The 20,611-nt window shown below is 37.9% G+C and overlaps 4 protein-coding genes across 4 annotated transcripts; 2 read left to right on the top strand and 2 right to left on the bottom strand.

The window, feature by feature from the left end:
• Window positions 1-2,670: 2,670 nt before the first annotated feature.
• Window positions 2,671-3,149, bottom strand: LOC120778038 (A-kinase anchor protein 14-like). The gene is made up of 2 exons (XM_040109712.1): window positions 3,138-3,149; window positions 2,671-3,072 (listed from the first exon to the last, which is right to left on the bottom strand). The coding sequence occupies exons 1-2, from the start codon at window positions 3,147-3,149 to the stop codon at window positions 2,671-2,673; spliced, it is 414 nt and encodes a 137-aa protein (XP_039965646.1).
• A 635-nt stretch (window positions 3,150-3,784) lies between these two features.
• On the top strand, window positions 3,785-4,286 carry LOC120778037 (A-kinase anchor protein 14-like). The gene is made up of 2 exons (XM_040109711.1): window positions 3,785-3,796; window positions 3,864-4,286. The coding sequence occupies exons 1-2, from the start codon at window positions 3,785-3,787 to the stop codon at window positions 4,284-4,286; spliced, it is 435 nt and encodes a 144-aa protein (XP_039965645.1).
• A 12,417-nt stretch (window positions 4,287-16,703) lies between these two features.
• Window positions 16,704-17,232, top strand: LOC120778033 (A-kinase anchor protein 14). Its single transcript, XM_040109707.1, has 2 exons — window positions 16,704-16,715; window positions 16,789-17,232. The coding sequence occupies exons 1-2, from the start codon at window positions 16,704-16,706 to the stop codon at window positions 17,230-17,232; spliced, it is 456 nt and encodes a 151-aa protein (XP_039965641.1).
• Window positions 17,233-19,219: 1,987 nt separating this feature from the next.
• LOC120778034 (A-kinase anchor protein 14-like) lies at window positions 19,220-19,733 on the bottom strand. Its single transcript, XM_040109708.1, has 2 exons — window positions 19,704-19,733; window positions 19,220-19,642 (listed from the first exon to the last, which is right to left on the bottom strand). The coding sequence occupies exons 1-2, from the start codon at window positions 19,713-19,715 to the stop codon at window positions 19,220-19,222; spliced, it is 435 nt and encodes a 144-aa protein (XP_039965642.1). The 5' UTR covers window positions 19,716-19,733.
• Window positions 19,734-20,611: the final 878 nt, after the last annotated feature.

Raw genomic sequence — 20,611 nt, 5'->3', positions numbered from 1 at the left:
GACTTCATATATCCCCACAGAAGGAACACACGGTGTGATATCACACTATTGACTCTTCACGGTCATCCTGTGCGCTCTCAGCTATGGCTACTATATTTTCTTCAATACGTGCTAGACGTGGTCTATTCGGTCGATATTATCCAATAATGAAGGCTGGGTCCACAGATGGGTAATGGTGAAGCAAATAACACGCTCAGTAGGCCGATTAGGTTGACCATTAGTTGAGCGAAGCGCTCGAAACACATTCTTTGCGGAATGTGAACTATCGTTATTAAGTTGAACGATTTGTAAACGTTGTTTAGAAGTAAGTCTTTCTATAAAGAAAAGCGAAACCATAGTGAACAAAGATAACATGACAGCTTGACACGACTCACGCGTGATCTGTCAGACTATTGAAAGAATACCTCTCCTTGGATCAATCACAAAATAAAATAGAATTTTTTAAAAAATTGCGAATTATTTCTCAACATTCTTTTATTATTATTGCCAAAATTCCCATCCGTCTAGATACCGACAAGCTGAGGAAATATGGAAGTCACTGAAAATGATAAGCAAAACAATTTCCGAAAGAGCTGATAGGTTAGAACATAAGTAACGTCGGCATAAGTAACGACGGCACAGATAGAAAGTGCAGAGAAGTAAAAATGAGAGAGACGCTGGAACACGGCCAATGCCTCTGTCAAGCACTAGACGATATGTATATCAATTTTCTAAACTTCGCTAAAAGCGTTGACATCGTACATGACGAATACCACATAACCTCCATCTGGCCTTACTAAGGACCAGTAGGTCTCCTCCTCGATAATGGCTAAACCGTAAGCCGGTGCAGAGTCATAAATAAAAAAAAAAACAATTTTCAGCTAATTTTCTCATGGCCAACATTTCAAGCAAAATATTACTCACGTTCCACGTAAGCCAACTTTTCATCGTCGCCAACCGAGAAGCTGTATCACTGTATATGGTATCTAAACACTATTTAAGCAGAAATCGGATCACAGGCAATATTGCTCTATTTTTCCATTTTTACTCAAATTCGCGGACACGCACGTCTTTACGCGGTCAAAACAAAGTTATGAGTCTGATTATGACAGCACGCAGTGAAGAAAATAAAGCAGCCGTAACTGAGAGAGTGCACGAAGACCGTGGTGAGCTGACGTATGGAGGGACTTGGCGCGTTTTACGTCGAGATCTTAAATTGAAAGCGTACAAAATACAGCTTGGTCAAGAACTGCAGTCGCTCGACCTTCTTAAGCGACATCGTTTCCCCCTATGGGTTCTTCAAAAGTTCCAAAGATATCCAAAGCTCTCAAGCCAAATTTTGCTCAGCGATGCAGATCATTTCTGGCTCAATGGGTACGTAAGCAAGCAAAATTTACGAAGAAAATCAACTGTTTTGTGTGGTTTGTGGGTCAGTGCAATCATCGGTCCATATTCCTTTAAGAATAGAGAACACTTCGGTGAGTAGATAATTTCCCCGGTTTGAACCGGTCGATTGGCAAACCAAGATCGTGTGATATCACACCGTTAAACTTTTCCCTGTAGGGATATGTGAAGTCTAAAGTCTATGCGGACAACCCGGCTTCGATTCAGACCTTGGAGCAAAACATCACGCGTGTCATTCGCCAGTTACCAGTCGGAATGCTCGAACGAGTCATAGAAAAATTAGGCTTAACGGATAGCGGATGGAAACGTAGCCGCGGGCCAACATTTGAAAAAAGAGAATCTTCAAAAAATAAACATTCTCCATTAAGTTTGAAGTTTCTGTGTTTTTCTTTTAAAATAGTAGGGCAGAAATTGAAATGAATGAAAACTATAAAACAATCTAGAATTGAAAGACATAATCGAATTGTATGAATAAAGCTACTGTAGATTTAGCTCTTTTGACGGGCTTGGTCCTATAATGAGCCTTATATATTCGAATAAAAGAGAATATTACCAAAAAATATCTGGTTATTATAACAAAATTATACAAAAGTCGCCTTAAAAACCCCTTAACTTACGTATTTATTTTTTTTTCATTCAAGGATTTTGAATAACAAGAGCCACCAGGCTTTAGTAGCCAATTTCATGAACCAGCCGTTTGGGTCTGTCTACTTATATCTATTATTGCTGTAATGCGCCCTTAAATGACCTTATATAATATTATAGCCTAACACACATTCTTGTTCCAATCACCTTCTAATGCAAAGTGGTCAAGGCTTTCTCTTATATGTAAATCATAAATATACCACTTTAATATACAGCTTCCATGTTATTACCAACCAGAAAACGCAACATTGTACTGAATCGACCGCACCCTTTTTCTTACATCATATTTCTAACAAGTGATAGCAGCAACCATTTAACAGTTTGATTTATGCTGGGGCAAAGATATTTAAAGTCAAAAACCAGTTACGATGTTATGTTAGGTTAGGTTAAATGGCTGAACCCTCAGCGTGGCGGAGGAATCACACTTAGACTGTTAATTCAGACCTTTGTGAAGCCAAATGAAAAAACTCTCGTGGCTAGATATTCGATATCGGCAAAGCGCCCTGAACCTATTACTGCTCTACTTAGAGAATAGTAACTGAGCCTAAAATTTTATGAAAACTGTTTTAGTTTATATCACAATTTATTTTTATTTTCATTTTAGTAAAATATTCGACAATTAGTGTGCCAGTCCGAAATGTTCTAATGATGGAGAGTGTAAGCAAGTGGAGCCGAAACAATGCTCTTGACGACAGGAGCAGAATGAACCACAGGCACGGAGTGGACCAATGGAACGCTGTGTACAACAGGAGCGGCGTGAACTACGGGAGCAGCATGGACTACGGGAGCGGCATGAACTACGGGTGCGGCATGTACAACTGGAACGACGGGTGCGGAGTGTACGGTTGTCTTGACAGCGTGGGCAAGTACTGGACTCACGACAGCTTTGCTATGGACCTGGGTGATGCTCTGGTGCGAAACGGCTGAAGGAGCACTGTGGACCACTGAGCCTACCTTAGCCAACACGGGCTCATGAACTACATGGTGGGTCTCGATGAGTCCAGCGCTGACGGTGGCCACAGCAAATACGCAAACGAGGGCGAACTATAGAAGGGTTTAAGAAGTTTTTTAAAAATATTTTAATTTTTCGTATTTATTATTCTGCTTACGTATTTGAACATTTTGGAGTTTTTGAGATTGGCTGATTAGTTGAGCTCGGAAATAGTGGTGTGTGACTGATGTTGGATGCCGTTTTGGTGTTAACTTTTATACCAAAAAGTTAGGAAATGGGCAGAAAGAAGAACAAGTAAATGGAGTAATGAGAAAACATCATTATAACTGCTTCGGTTGGGTCAGTGTGCGTGTGTGTGTGTATCTGTTCTCAACACAATGACGCGGCGCAACAGCTGATACTGAGTTCAAAAACTCATTCATCAAAGGCGTTAACCCATTTAAGCATTGAAAACATTACTGCCGCTAAGCGTAAGCTACCAGCCGAATGTATTTCTGTTGCTGCCGCTTGTATTGATGATTTCTATGCGCGTGTGTGTGTGTGTTGAAAATATTTTGTTTTGCATTAACCAACTTCTAGTTGACGCGTAAATTCCTCCAACCAAAGAAGTACGAAAAACATAATGAAGTAATGGACTTTAGTTGACTGAGCCTCCCTTGGCTATAAGCGATCATCAGTGAAATACTTCAACTACTTTGCTTATTGCCGTAACACGCATCGTATAAAAGCAGGGCAGTGATGCACAATCAGCATCAGAAGTATTTCGGACACTTACAAACAAACAACTCCCAAAACTCAACAAAAATGTTCAAGCTCGTAAGTTAATATACTTCTTTATACTTTTTTATTAAATTTTATTAATTTATAACACTTTCCTGCACAGAACGCCATTCTCGCTGCTGTCTGCCTTTTCGCCGTTGCTACATCCGTTAGCGCTGGACTGCTCGAGACCCACCATGTAGTACATGAGCCAGTCTTGGCTAAGGTCGGCTCGGTTGTCCACAGTGCTCCTTCGGCTGTTTCGCACCAGAGCATCACTCAGGTCCATAGCAAAGCTGTCGTGAGTCCAGTACTTGCCCACGCTGTCAAGACAACCGTACACTCCGCACCCGTCGTTCCAGTTGTACATGCCGCACCCGTAGTTCATGCCGCTCCCGTAGTCCATGCTGCTCCCGCAGTTCATGCCGCTCCTGTTGTACACAGCGTACACAGCGTTCCAGTCGTCCACTCCCTGCCTGTGGTTCATTCTGCTCCTGTCGTCAAGAGCATTGTTTCGGCTCCACTTGCTTACACTCTCCATCATTAGAATATTTCGGACTGGTACACTAATTGTCGAATATTTTGCGAAAACGAAAATAAAATAAAATTGTGATATAAATTTAAATTTGCTTATTTATTTTGAAACTTAAAATTACTACTACATTTTGAAACTAACTCTTGGAGACGATGATGTCAATAACATTTGGGCTCACAAATTTTAAAAGCTAATCTTACAGATTCATCATTTTTCCAATTACTTCAAAAAAACATCTGGTTTTATGTGGATATAAAAATAATACTGAAGTTCTCTGTGCGATCGGTAAATTTAAGTCCGAAGTTTCAAATGGTATCAATTGCTTACTCAACCGCACATTCTCCTCCAATAACAAAGGATCGGGTTTACCCAGAAAACCAAAAAAATGTTATGCAGTAGAACTTCCTTATATTGAACACCTCCTTGTAATGAATTAATTTCGAAACCTCTACTTTTTCAATCTACTTTCGATGTATTTTTCTATATAATGAAGTTTTAATCTCCGTATAGTGAATTTTTTGAAATATGTTTTTTGTTAAATTTAGTTATATGTAACTGCGTGTTCCCAGAAAAATATAAAAAAAAAAATTATCCCAATATTCCCAAAATTAAATTTGAGACTTCAGCTCTTGGGTATGAGTTCAGTGATTGAAGTTAAATTAACACACCAAAACAGCATTTCACTTGAAAAAAGTTATTGTGGATTATTAAAAAGTTAAAGAAAGCAAGACAAAATAAGAGTTCATGTTGGAATTCTTCCCTCCACTTAACAAAAAAGTTTAATAAGTTATTTAAAACAAAGCAGTACACTGGTTCAAATGGATGGAAAAAATCTGTTATGGTCATAGCAGTCAATGTTGAAAATGGTGTGAAGTCCTGAGACAGCCCGTCCGTTAAAGATATCCTCAGCGACTTTCTAGAAAGTAAATTATTCGAAGGAATATTCCTCTTATGAAGGATGCCTTATATGTTATCTTTTATTGTACTCTCGCAACATGTTGCAACAAAAAATATAATAGTTTTGTTCAGCTAACGATTGTTTGTATGACATAAAACTAATCGTGATAGTATATCAACAAATGAGAACCCTAAGGACTTGTGCGCTGGGTTTGGGATCCGCCAGATAGAAACCACTTCCAATGAAAAAGCAACAACAGCCTTGGATGAAAGTCACCGCTTTTAATGATGACCACAGCTCCATACATACAGTATATCTAATATAAATTTTTTCGAACTTCTGGTTGACTTTCATTTAAGAAATTTAAGGGGTTATATTTCTTATAACAGTCAATCCTCTTACCTAAACTGCATGAAGTCAGGGCAATACTTCCGCTTATATCTATTATTCGAAATTTCAAATATCTGTTTGACTTTAACCTTATACGTAGGTTGCTATATATATTTCTGGCCTAATAATGTAAATAGGCATATTTATCAACGAAAATGTTTTTTTTTTTTTCGATTCCTGTTTTGTTTCGGGCTCATACGCATAGGTCCATGATTCGTGTGACGATCTTATAAACGTCTTTTAAAGCACCGCGATCGTATTTTCAGCATTTCTTTACACCAATCCACACGAGCCTTTTTTTGAGCGATTGTCAAATTGTGCGGGACCCAACGAGAACAAACCTTTTTTACGGCCAGGTGTTCAGGCAATATCGAATGTATGCTGGTGGGAGAAATGCATAGGCATGCCTCTATCTGAAGGTATGTTACATGACGGTCTTGCATTATCAGTTCACGTACGGCATCGATGTTTTCTGGCACAACGGCTGTTTTTGGACGACCTTCACGGAATTCGTCTTTGAGCGAGCGTCGGCCACGATTGAATTCGTTGTACCAGTTTTTCACAGTGCTATAGGATGGTGCTTCATAGCCATACAAAGATTTTAGTTCATCGATGCACTCTTGTCGTGATAATCCGCGTCGAAAGTTGTGAAAAATGATCGCACGAAAATGTTCACGAGTTAATTCCATTTTTTGGCCGAGATGAATTTTTTAATTATCTGTAAATAAAACAATTCACGATTAAATGACAAAACGTTCTGAGTGATGTTATGCTAAAAAATGTCAAACTTTCCAATGGAAATGTCAGATTGCACCTGGCAACACTTAGTGCTGCCCTAGGCCAGAATATATATAGCAGCCCTCGTACATAGGTCAACCTGCGATGTTTCTTAATTTGCGTATTATGAGAGTATAAAATGTTCGGTTACATCCGAATTCTGCCCTTCTTTCCTATTCCTTCCACAGACTTTATGATAACTTTCTTTCTACGGTTATGAACTTAATAAACTGAACAGGGTATATCAAGTTTGTCAAGAAATCTGACTTGTCCAGAAAGAAACTTCGGAGACCCTACAGTATAAATATATATGTACAGGGCTCTCCAATAAGAGTGATATGAGTGATTTCTTAAAAAACAAAATACATTCGTTGTTAAGGAAATTCAAATCTTCTTTATTGAAAGTGTAGTACAATCGATACAATTAAGTTCTGAATATAACATTATACAAGTAGCCGCCACGACTTCCTTTGCAGGAACAAATCCGATGAACCGAGTATTCAAGTATTTTTTCCAATAAATCAAGTCATATGTCATGAATAGCACGTTCAATATTTGCTTTTAAAGATTGAAGAGAGTCTGGTTTATTGCTAAAGACTAATACTTCAAATAACACCACAATAAGTAGGTAGTCTAATAGCATTGACAGACGGCAGCGTTAAACCAGATTAATTGCATTTTTCGGGATTAATTCAGGAGTTACCGCAGCTAACTCCGTTGCTGAATCCAAAAATAACTCTCAAAATTTTAGGGAGTTTGAGAGATTTTCGTTGGCAACATTGTTAAAAATGGCCAATTTTCATCTTGAAGGGAGTCTGTTTTATTGTTAAAGACTAATAATCAAAAATGGTTTGGTAAAAATTGGTCGGCTAACAACCGTAATGCTTTATCTTCTATCAATTTTCATTGAAAATATTATAAAAAGGACAATGAGCTGTTTATGAGAGTTTCAAACTCGCATAGCTGCCGTCTGTCACCTACAAATTTGGATCTGATTAAGTGCGCAGTTAATCCGGATTAACTCTGCCGCCTGTCAAGGCTATAATGGTGTTTAATCACAATTTCTTGAAATAATCGAATCACCAAACTTTTCTCGCAATAATTCAGTTGTTGGACGTGTTGTGTGGTACGAAGCCCCGTTTTGTTGGTACCAGGTGCTGTCAAGATCAACTTCTCCCAATTACGCCTATAAAAAGTTGGTTATTATTGATCTATACCGGTCTCCACTAACAGTAACGCTGTTAAGAGCTTCATTTCGAAAGAAGTACAGACCGTTGATTCTACCAGACCAAAAACCACAACAAACTGGCAATTGAGGTAAAAAAAAATTACAGGTCTTCCGATATTAAAAGTGGCCAAAACGACGCTTAGAAATCATATGATCCCGGAAGACCCGGTATAATTAAAGAGCTCGAAAAGGTGAGTTGATTTTGCCATGTACGTATATAAGTACGCGAGCTAGTCCCTCAGTTTTTGAGATATCGCTCTTTTCTTGTTTAGAAACTTTTTTATTTGTGTATGGTATTATAGCTTTGGTGCACCGAATTTAATATTATTTCTTGGTTTAGATAATTTTTCTAATACCGTTACATTTATTATACGAATTTTGAAAAAATATATTTTATTTGAAAATTTGCCCAGTATCAGGGGTTTTGTCTCCAAACTTTTTTCTGTCCAACACTCTTTTGAACATTTGCAATCTAGCGCGGATTGTCTAACAATTGCATAGTTTATAAACCATTTTTAAAGGACTGTTGTAATTACAAAACAAATAAATTCACATGTAGCACTATCTCAAAGAAATTATACAAATTTTACAGCCTACGTATACTCCAGTACCAAAATAGGGGATTTATATGGTAGACATACATCGATTTCCAGTTTACCTTGCTAAACATAATGCGTTAGGGTTCAATTATGAACAGTCAATTAAATGAACGTTTTAAGCGCACAAGCATAGACAATGGTCGAAACGAATCAGGCGGAAGTAAATAAACGGAAATCAAAATGAAATTATTTTATTGAAGTAATCAATTTTATATTTTTCCAACAAATGACAATATGAATCTAACGAGCAAGAGAATAAACGGCTAAAGCACTCAAAAACGCCAACTAATGCTAACAAGTTTTACTGGCGTCTAACACCGCTTAGACCTTGGGCGACTAATGCTCAGCGCAATTGAAGAACAACGAGCTAGTTGGACAAAATCGAAAACTTTTTAACAATTTACTTGGTACATGGTATTGTACTTTACTTGAATACACACACAGATATATTTGTGGGTGTAGATTTACCTACACGTGTAGGTATGTTTGTTGGTAACACCCTAATATGAGCCAGCAATTTTTCATGCTCCATCAAGTAATCACACGGCTGTTATTGTAATCGTATTACCTTTGTGTAAGCCCTAAGTGGTTAGCCCTTCAATACAACCATACACAAAATATAAACAAAAAAAGTTTGAATTATTGCAATTTGTAGGCGAATTAATTCTGTGAGATTAAAACAAATTATCAATATGAAGAAACTTACGCATTTCAACATAAATGTAATGCGTAATTCGCCTACCAGTTTGTACATATGTAATATGTATGTATATATCTGTGCATGTATATATATATACCCCGAGTAATTATTTCCCAACTAGTCCTCAGAAAAACTTAAAAGCAAATGAACAAACGTTTTTTCTTCAGGGAAGTGAACTCAATAAAGCAAATTAGCCTTGTAGCAATTGGCTCTGCAATATAACTTTTTGCTTAATCAAAGAATGCTACTGGTTAAAGGATCACTATATGTATACAAATAACGGGTGATCCAAGTAGAAGTACTTTTTTCAACAGTCTTTTTTGACAGATCACGCGTGCGTTGTGTCAAGCTGTCATGTTTTTTTTGTTCAGTATTGTTTGGGATTTCACCATGGAAAGACTTTGGCTTGAACAACGTTTACAACCCGTTCAACTTTTTTACGAAACTTCATGTTCGGTAAAGAAAGTGTTTCGCGTGCTTTTTTCAACTTATGGGTAACATAAACCATCACCAACCATCTTGAGACCCAGCATTCTTTATGGGATAATATTCGACCGAATAGACCATGTCCAACACGCAGTGAAGAATTTCATTAAAAATAATGCCGGTGACAACGTAACCGTCAACGACAACCGTTATTGAGCCATAATAACCGACTATTTGATTTCTGAAATTGAGGCTCGTGATCTCGGCGATATTTGGTTTCAACAAGACGGCGCCACGTCCCACATATCACACCAATCAATGAATTTATTGAGAGAACACTTCGGTGAGCAGTTATTTTCACGTTTTGGACCAGTCGATTGTGTGATATCACACCGTTTGACTATTTCCTGTGGAAATATGTAAAGTCTGCAGTCTATGTGAGCAATCCGGCTTGGATTCAGCCTTGGAGCAAACCATCACGCATGTCATTCGCCCGTTAACAGACGAAATGGTTCAGCGACTTATCGAAAAATGGTATCTATGGAAAATATGGATGGACTATCAGAGACCTAGCCGCGGCCAATATTTGAAATATGTAGATGATCTTCAAAAAAAAAGAAGCGAAATAATGTTCTTTCGATTGACAATCCTTATTAAATTTGTTTTATTTTTTTTTAAGTAGGGAACCTCGAAACGGAAGACCCTTTATAATATACACTGCAGGTTTACACTTTTTCTTAAAATAGAAGTCCATATCCTGAAGTATGTATTCTCTAACTTGCCGCATTTTGACGCTTACTCTATTGCACCGTCGAGAGTAATTATAGGGTTATTTAAATTCCAACCCATTTATGATTCTAATCTGATGTGAATCGTGTTCCAAAGAGGCCATTCTGCATCGACTGGAAACATAAGTAATCAGTAAATCAAAGGTCTGAGATATAAGGCGCGCGGGGAACACTCCCCAGCCGCTGTTTTCCAGATAGTTTTCAAACGGTCTTGCAACAATAGTTCTTGATATAGTTTCACACTTTTTCAGAAGATCTTAATACAGCACGCCATGTCATGGACATTCGGGTTTGCCGGGAATTTGGTTAGTTGACCAGGTTTCATATATGATTTTTCGCATTTAGAGTTGTCGTAATGAATCCTTTTTTTTAACTCCAGTCACAATTCGATACAAAACCGTTTTCGTTTGGCCGGTAGGATAGATACATAGAATTACAGAGGGAAGCGAGACGCACATGCAGACAACATAAGAGAGAGACCAAAATGCGTGATTAGGAAGAGCTTGAGAAGGGTTAAAGCTCGAAAATTCTACGAAAAGATGCGGCGACCAACAGAAGGTTTCAAGACCGGAACATGCTCTTGTGGAACCCTCAGAGGTGATCTAGTGACTTACGCCCAGAGCAGCGAAAAAATAATACCTGAGATGGTGAATCCGATTCCCGAATTAATCACGATGGAATAGATGTACCATTGCCCGATGATGATGAGGATGAAGAAAGAAAAAATAAAAAAGCTTAATGCTTTAGGTGGTAGCATCCACTTATAAACACCCGCTGGGTTCATCGTCTACCTCGCTTACAGTGTACAGAATCTAGCTCGACTTACGAAGATCTGCTGAACTTGGTGCGGTCCACATACCCAGGTCTGAATAACTATATACTTTGGTACAGTAACTGCATTGCTTGGGTAGGTTTCACTTAGCTCTTTTACGACATACCTGTAGACCTCCCAGAGGAAAGTGAAATACAAAAAGTATCCGTTCTGCATCGAAGTAACTTTCTACTGGGTTTATTTATAACTCATATTACATGCATAAGCATATTTTATCAGTTTTAAGCTGCATTTTGGTAAACTGCTTAAGTTCCATGCCCTTCAGTCACGATCTGACTGCACTTAAGTGCGTGTAGAAGCAAAAAAACAAGCAGAAAAGAAAGAAAAAAGATCATAATAAACAATTAAATGTTGCACCGCAAAACTTGCAGCCAAATCCAATTGAATGATTCACGGTCAACATTTAAAGTACAAATGAAAAATACATTCAAATAAAAGCAAGAAAATTGAGCTCACTTCAAACTGAAGTATGTAGAACCGGCCCACCAACTAACCGCATCCAAGACAAATACCCAGACATGTTTACACAACTCACAGACTGGAGACGTTTTTGACGGCTTAGTGTTAAAAGTATATGTATATGTATGTCCCTATGTCAAGGTTGCCCTAAAGCACTTAACCTATAATTTTGACAACTGCAACCGACGCCAGCATCACCTCAGCAGCATGCAACATCAAACGGTAACAAAAGCGATATTAATCTCTCTTTAGTGCTGCTGTTCTCTGTTTATTTTACTGTTTCTTTTATTGCATTAATTTTATTGCATTAATTTCGCATTTAAAGGAGTTTTATTTTCTTTACTTTTGGCCTTTTGTTGTTGCTGGCATTAAGTTAATTCCGATGACCTGATTATGTAAGCAATTAACTTTGTTTGCCAAAACGTTCATGCGTATATACTCGTACATCTTTAAACTGTATGATATATGGATATTTGTATATGCGAATGTGTCTTACTCTTCCTCCACCGCCCAAGACCATGGTAGTTGTGTTTGCAAAAACAGCCCAATTTGTCGGAGCAACAATAATTGTAAGTTTAGAGCAGATACTTATAAAGAGTGATCCATTTCGAGGTTCCTTACTTTTTTAAAGAAAAAACACAGAAACTACAAATTTAATAGGGTATGTTTATTAACATTCGAAAGAACATTCTTTGGCATTTATTTTTTGAATATTATCTCATTCAAATGTTGGGTGTGGAGCTATTCCTCGGATGGTCCATCCGCTGAGTCCAATTTTCGATGACTCGTTCGAGCATTTCGACTGGTAACTAGCGAATGACATACATGACGTTTTGCTCCAAGGCTTAAATTGAAGCAAGATTGTCCGCATAGACTTTAGACTCTACATATACCCACAGGGAAAATTTTAATTGTGTGATATCACACGATCTTGGTAGCCAATCGACCCGCACAGAACGTGAAATTATCTGGTCACCGAAGTGGTCTCTCAATAAATTCATCAATTGGTGCGATGTTTGGGAGGAGGCGCCGAATTATTGAAGTCAAATGTCGCCGAGATTTCGAGCTTCAATTCGTTGCATCAAATAGTCGGTTATCGTGGCGCGATAACGTTCGCGATTGACGGTTACATTCTCACCGTCATCATTTTGAAGAAGTATGGACCGATCATGTTTTTTATGGATGAAATGACAGGTCTTGAATCTTTTCAGGTTGACCTTCGTCCCAAATGCGTAAATTTTGCCTGTTTGAATAGTCATTGAACCAGAAATGGTCCTCATCGCTAAACAAAATTTGGCTCGAAAACCTTGGATGTTCTTGGAACTTTTCAAGAGCCTATAGAGCGAAGCGATGTCGCTTGGGAAAGTCGAGCCGCTTGCTTTTAATTTAAGATCACACAAAACACTATTAACTGAAAGGCCGACCCGTTCTAACTTGGAGAAGGAATTTTGATATCGAAATACCTACAGTCAAAAATAATTGGAATCAAATTAAGAAGCTCGCACCAAGCCGAAATAAATGACCGAGTCTTATTGTGGAGCCATAGTACACAGTATATTTAAATAATATGAAATTAACTTCATGTTTAAAAAAAAAAAAGTGATTTTCTCAATGATGTCCCATAATTAAATGATTAAATAATTCGAATAGGTATTTTTAATCAATATTTGTTTGTTATGCCGCCAGTTCCAGTTATAGCAAAAGATTACTGCGCCAGCAGAGTTGCAATATGTAATTGCTTTTAGCTCACTAACTGTGCGCTCAAACTTAGTCAAGAAAAGTCTGCTCACAATAGCAATACCATCAAGCAACTTCATTATCATAATCGTTTGAGTGCCTCGTCACAGTGACATCGCTTGAAACTGTAAAATCGATCAACAAGAAAGAAGACCTTACCCAGTTAACCGCTCAAATCAAAGTGGGAACAAGTTGTATCTCCGATGTCATCTTGCGTTCTAGCACTGGACCTGTAAGAGTTCGTTGATCGCACGACCTGCTTCGGTGGGACTGCGAATTCCTTCCGCCCGCAATCGTAGTAATTATTACTGGACATTGCCCAATAGGCATTCATGTCGTAAGGATAAAAGACTTGACTGCCACAAATTGTCAGAAAGTGAGTAGGAAACACCCAGGAATTTTCATCTCCATTGTCCAGCATTTACAAGACTGAAGTTGAAATATCCCTGTAACCATGCCCTGGTCGCAACGAAACTGTTTTTACCCGCGTTTAATAACTTTGTGATAGACTCAAAGTAATTATTTGAGTTCTAGAAGTTTTAGATACAACAGACCGGCACCAAAAAATAATTTCCTATTCTAATTTGTAAAAGCTCCATGAAAATGTACAAAGTTTGTCCGGAAAGTAATAGGACTGTTTTTTTTCCGCCGCGACAGTACTTTGGATCGTGCACGCACCGACTGGATTCGGTAGACGGCGTTCCTAGCTAACGAACTAGCGGCTGGTCAATTGTCTTCGAGCCCCTAAAGTGTCAGGACAAATATTTTCGCGCGACGTGTTTCTGTGACGTTTGATATGATCAAGCAGGTTTACCCAGATGCTGCATTAGCAAGAAGTGGTGTGTTTCGGTGGCGCCAAGTCTTTTTAGAGGGCCGGGTAGATGTCGTTGATGAAGACAGCGACAATGTGACTCGTGTGCACATCAAAGGCATTGTCCACCATAAATTTGTTCCTCCTGGACAAACCGTCAACGCCAAGTTTTACGAGGAAGTCCTCAAGAAACTCAAACGAAGAGTAAATCGAGTCTGACAAGATATCGCAGCCGATAGGAAGTTGCATCACGACAACAGTTATCTAACCAAGGCCGGCATCCCAACGCTTCCACAGCCGCCCTATAGCCCGGATGAGCTTGATTTGTAACTATTTAGTTTTATTTGCACACTAAGAATATAAATGGGTATAGGTAAGTAGGTAAAAATAAAAAATTTAAACTTTATACGAATAAGAGTTATTTATTTTATTTTTATTTATTTAGTTACTTAAGTGTATGAACATTAATTCTTACTTGACTACTTGAAAATTATGATTAAAATTAGATTAATATAAAAAAAATTACAATTAAACAAATAGGTAACTTAGCTAAAAAACCGAATTAAGGGTGGTAATGAAGTTAGCCCTAGAGTTAGAAAAATCAAGTAGAACATTCTGGGAAATCGAGTTAAACTCACGCACAGTACGCTTGAGAGGGGCATAATTTACAAATTTAGTTTTCTAAATTTTACAATAAAATGGGGAAATAGATCTGAGGCAACGCTGAGGAATATTGAAATAAATTTTCCCTATCAAATAAGGACAATCAATACTTCCCTTTAGTGCATTGAAAACAAATGAAAGGCAGAGAATTGACCGTCAATTTTCAAGTCATTTAAGTTGTAATAGCAATGAACGAGATACAAAGTGCTCTCCAAAGTAAACTTTTTGAATCTAGCTCCTGGTGGCGCCATCTATATGTGCGTTAGAATCTGCTATCTTTACCTCTTTCAGTGAGAGTTTCATGACATTTCATTTATTGGAAGTGAAATTATTGCGCTTTAAGTGTCAGTATGTTTGTGTTATCGGTGCGAAAATGAGCTTCGAACAAAGAGCCAACGTTAAATTTTGTTTTAAAATTTGGTAAAGCTTTTACGAAAACGTTTCAATTGAAGAAACAAGTTTATGGTGGCCCGTAGCAGAATGCACGAGTGGTTCCAACGTTTTCAAGGTGGTCGTAAATGTGGACAAATGGATAGTAATGACGATCAACATGTGGACCAATCAAAATCCGTGATCACCGGAAATTCCATCGAAATCATCAAAAATCAGCCGAAATCATCATTGAAATTCATGAAAATGGAATTGAACATCTCCAAAACATCGACATTTTGACCGAATATTTGGGCTTACGTAAGGTGTGTGCACGGTTTGTTCCACACAATTGATTGACGACCAAAAATTGCTTCCATCGATCGACGCTTGTGACCGATTATTTTACCAAAAATCACATTTTAACCATTAACCAATCCCCGTACTCACCTGATATGGCTCCATGGGACTTCTTCCTTTTGAAAAAAATGCATTTGCCCATGAAAGGAAAGCGTTATGCAGACGTAGAGGCCATTCAAAAGGCTTGCACCAACATACTGGCGGCCATACCGGCCAACAAACTAAAACATTCGTTCGACATGCTTTTGGACCATGCAAAAAGCTGTGTTGAAGCAGAAGGAGACTATTTTGAATAAAATAAATTTTGCCCAAAAAACCAATTGTTCTATTTTTTTAAGTCTTGTTTACTTTGGAACGCACCTTGTACATACGATGGTATGGGGTCAACAAGTTTTAATGAGCGGAGGGCAAATTTAAAGAAATCTTTTGAAAGCGTTCAATTCAATTCAATTATTTATTGAGGATAGGCAATATGGTCTCCAGATAAACACAGCATACTCTAAGATAGAAGGAACAAAAGATGTATACAATAATTGTAACGTATAGGGGCATACGAGCTTTGACAACATTTATCTAAATTCAGAAAAAGCTGCGATTTTAGACATCAATCATAAAAACTATCTACATATATCACATTGAAGTTTTATTACATCTTCGAACTTTTGATTATTAACCCGATACAGTTTCCATTTCCACCGCACAACGATGGTTTCAACGTTTTGTTCTGATGTAGAGGTGGTCGAAGATGCGTCACGCTCCGGAAGGCCTGTCGTCGTAAATTGCGATAAAATCGCTGAATTGGTCGAAAGATTCAAATTCATTTCAATTTCAATAAAAAAAAGACTTTTTTGACAACCCATTATGAATTTTAATTTAGTTTAACTCATAAGCGAATTTTTATTATCCATATAACAAAGTTAGATTGCCAATAAACAAATATGTAATTGAAAAAAAAAAGTCAAAACATTAAAATGTTTACTTCCCTTAAATGCATTCAATTAATCAAGCACCTTCTTGAATCATATTTACCATCGCATTGATAACTGTGAGAGCAAATGATCTAATGCCCCCAACACACATAGACCTAGGTCAATTTGCATCAGTACGCATAAAGTGTAAAGTACGGAAACCGGTTAATTTTTAACCCACCTGTACTTTACCAACCGACAAAACACATAGCTGAGTGATAAGCATAGATTTAACGTTTCTACTCCATCGTATTCATTAGTTTTCTTATGGACGCAGTTTTTGTCGCTCATTACCCACAAAAAACGAGCTGTGATAACCAATTTGATTGATGTTAGGCTTGGTTTGTATAAAAAGGCTGAGCAGAACGGACAAAATCATCAGTTCCCATTTAACTGTCAACCAAGCAACCAATCAAAACTCAAAATGTTCAAATACGTAAGTTGATTGTACCTCACCTATTTCATGTTATCAAAATCTATTGAGTATCATAATCTCTATAAAAATGTAGATCGCATTCTTCGCCCTCCTCGCTGTTGCTGCTGCCAAGCCCGGTCTGCTCGCTGAGACACACACCATCGTCCAACCAGCTGTAGTTGCTAAAACTGCCTATGTCGATACTAGCGCATCCTCGGCCATAACTCACCAGAGCCATGTGAACCTCGTCCGGAAGGTACCAGTTGTACCAGTCGTCCACGCCGCACCAGTCGTACATGCAGCCCCCGTCTTGAAGACCATCTCCGCTCCAGTGGTGCATGCTGCGCCCGTAGTTCACTCAGCTCCAGTTGTGCATGCCGCCCCCGTAGTTCATTCAGCTCCAGTCGTCCATGCTGCTCCTGTTGTTCACGCCGCTCCAATAGTACATGCTGCCCCAGTTGTACACTCCGTCGTCCACACAGCCCCTCTTGTCAAAACTGTAGTCTCATCTCCTTTGACCTACAGCATCCACCATTAATAAAATAACCTGAATGTGATTTAAAAAATCGAACGGTTTGGAATTGTTAAAAAGTTGTTAAAATAATTTAAATATGAATTTAGAAATATAGCAATGATATTTGTCTAAAAATGTGGATTTCCATAAGACTTATTGCCTTCAATCGTAAAAAATCAAGATAATTCAACAAAATATGTACTTTAGTTACTTACATTACGCATTACAGAGTCATGTTTCAGGCTGTTGAATTTATCATATTTGGGATATACAGATGTAATCTTGTAATTATCATATACCTTCTGATCAAATTTGACTCGGATCTTTCCTTTTACGCTCCAGCCGCTTATTATTTTTTCCAAGATTTTTTTTTCCAATAGAATCGTCCACCTTATCACAAATACAAGTATTTGAGTGGCACAAAGGGTTAATGCGAGTAGTCCATGTACTTCTCTTAATTACGATAACATCGAAAAAGTCAAAGAAACAGTACTTGGAAATCGAGGTATTAGTATCAGAAAGATAGTAGAGAATCTCAACATATCTTATGGATTGACTCAACAGATTTTTGGTTACTTCTTAGGGTATGAATCATGTCAATGCTAAACCCGTACCAGAAGACCTAAAAAAAGAGATGCTTGACAACGTAACTGAGAGCCTTACATTCATCATACATCATTGCTCATGACAAGGCGTAGGTCTTAAATATGACGTCAACGACACCGAACAAAACACGTCAAGGGCTGTCAAAAATCAGGGTGATGCCTATACTTTTTTTGAATTCCGTGGAATGATTTACTGTGAATTCATTCCAGAAGGTCAAACGGTGGATAAGCAATACTACTTGACCGATTTGAGCTATCTACTCGGTCAATTCGCCGACTACATTAGTGAGCAGAAAATACTTGAATTTTTTAGCATGATAAAGCTGCGTCACATTCTACAATGACTGTGACTGATTTTATGAGCGCCATCGTTCAGTCACCGTATTTGTCAGACTTGGCTTTCTCTGACATTTTTCTGTTTTCGAAACTGAAAGATCCGCTTCAGGGAACGGGCCATGAGTACATTTAAGCCATTTGCTGAAGGCTTTGACCCTGCCGAGGTTTATAACAACTGTATGGAAAATTGAATTCAGAGTTAGCAAGCTTGCACTGGCTCAAGGGAAGCCTGTTTTGAGGACGATGCCAAAGGTTTGTATTCAAATAGTATACTACATTTCCAAAGAAAACATGTTAAAAAATTTTAAAATTTATCGCTTCTTAAAATGAGAGTTTTCGAAGCTTCAAAAATAAAATTGGTTATATTTTCGTTGGGAAACGAAATTACTCTTCAACAGTATTTTTGTGCCAGCGGTTTTAAAATCGTCTGAATCCGCCTCGCAGCCTGCCCGAAAGCATTTGTAGAATTAATACGAAGAATTCGTCTAAAGTTAAATTTACTTAACGCACAACACAATTACGAGAAGAATATTGTAAAACACATTGATATGGGCAAAAATATACATTCCGTTTTGGTAGAAAATGTGGAATTTTATGAAATTGAGAAACGGACTTTGTTAGTAAGTGTTCTTTCCGATCTCAAAGTTTCAAAATGCAGTTTTTTAGCCGCGGTTACCACATACAAAATTTATTATTATTATCGCCAATTTAAAAATAATCAACAATCTTGAGGCATAAGGCAAGGTTTCTGTTTCTTTTTCAAAATTTCACTAAAAAACTTTACATTAAACTTATGCTGTTATCGAAAGAGAAGCTGAAGAAAAAAATTAATAGATCAGTTTTCTGAAAAAAAGAGTATAAGAACCTAAAAGTTACAATTCTAGCTTCGGCATCAAATCTCGTTTTTTATTTGTCATCAGACATACATATGTATGTGTCATTAGACCATCAATCTTAAGGAACTAGAATGCAGAGCAGACACAAACACCATGGATATAAAATTTAATATTCGGTTTTATATTTATTTTAACAATCACAAGGTTTACCGCAATAAAAAGCAATTAATAAATTTAGTGGTGAACAACGTGGGCAACAGGAACAACGTGGGCAACGGGAGCAGCATGAACCACAGGCGCCAAGGGGGCAACAACTGACTTCACAATGGGAACATGATGAACCAACGGCGCGGAGTAGGTCTTCACTACTGGAACTACGGATGCAGCATGAACCACGGGGACGACTGGAGCAACAGTCTTGACTACTGGAACCACAGGAGCGGTGTAGGTCTTCACAACTGGAGCAACATGAACCACTGGAGCCACAGCTTTCACAACAGGTGTAACGATGTGGGCGTTATTGTGCACTTGGGTGATGCTCTGGTGGGAGGTGGCAGGTGGAACGGTGTGAACTACGGCACCGACTTTGGCCACAACAGGCTGAGCGATGAAACCAGGAGCAGCGGTGGCGATGGCGAAGAGAGCGGCGAAGGTAATCTGGAATGATTTTGAACATAATTTTATATTTTATCCTAACTTAATCACTTCGTGGCCTTACGTATTTGAACATGTTGCTGCTGTTGTATAGTTTGAGATATGGAATCAAACTGATAATTTACCATTGAATTCGTGCGAAATTTATAGTGTGCAAATCAGTATGAAATCCAAGAGAATAATAATTGGCAATACGACATTGATTTGACAGTACAATAATTCGGCAACCTGTTTTGGTCACTAACATTTCTATTGTGACTAAGGGGCACTCATGCTAAAAATGCTTGGTCAGTGCATACAAATATAAACACTTCATTAGTAATTTTTACACTTTCATATACCACATAATTAAAAGTAATAATTTGCACAGAAACTGTTGTCAGAAAATGTATTTGAATAGCTTCTTTCTAATGTTAGTTACACTGCGCTGCCAAGGGAGCTTAAAGTTCCATAGCTCAACCTCCTAATCGCTGAGCATCTTCATAAATAATTTTCCCGTTCTAGAGCCACATTTGGACAGTTACCTAACAACCAAACTGGAAACAGTAGCTGTTTGCGAATTGCCAAACTTTAGAGAGCAGAGAATCGAACAAGTCAGTTCTCCAAACAAACAAATTTAATTGACCTCTTGATTTGTATTAAACTTGATGCTTTATTACAATTCACAAATGAATGAAATAAAGTGGCCAAAGACCCGAAACATGTTTTTGGAACTAAGTGTAATCGCAATGAACTTTATTGATTTTCCTCAACTGATATATTGATGCTATTTTTATAAACCGAATACTATTTTTATTTCGATAACAACGAACTTTTTTTTAACACACAAATAACCTTGTATTTCTCAAAAAGTTTGGCATAAAAATTTCTCGAAACTGTGGGCGTCTAAGGTTCGTCTAGAGCATGTTCTGCTTGATAATCCATCACTGTCAATAAGTGTTTTCTTATTCTATGCTCCGATAGTCACTTCTC

Source organism: Bactrocera tryoni, chromosome 5 (genome assembly GCF_016617805.1).
Source record: "Bactrocera tryoni isolate S06 chromosome 5, CSIRO_BtryS06_freeze2, whole genome shotgun sequence".
Classification (NCBI taxonomy): Eukaryota; Metazoa; Arthropoda; class Insecta; order Diptera; family Tephritidae; genus Bactrocera; species Bactrocera tryoni.
Note: the sequence above shows the minus strand (reverse complement) of the source record. Positions and strands in the feature narration are given on the sequence as shown.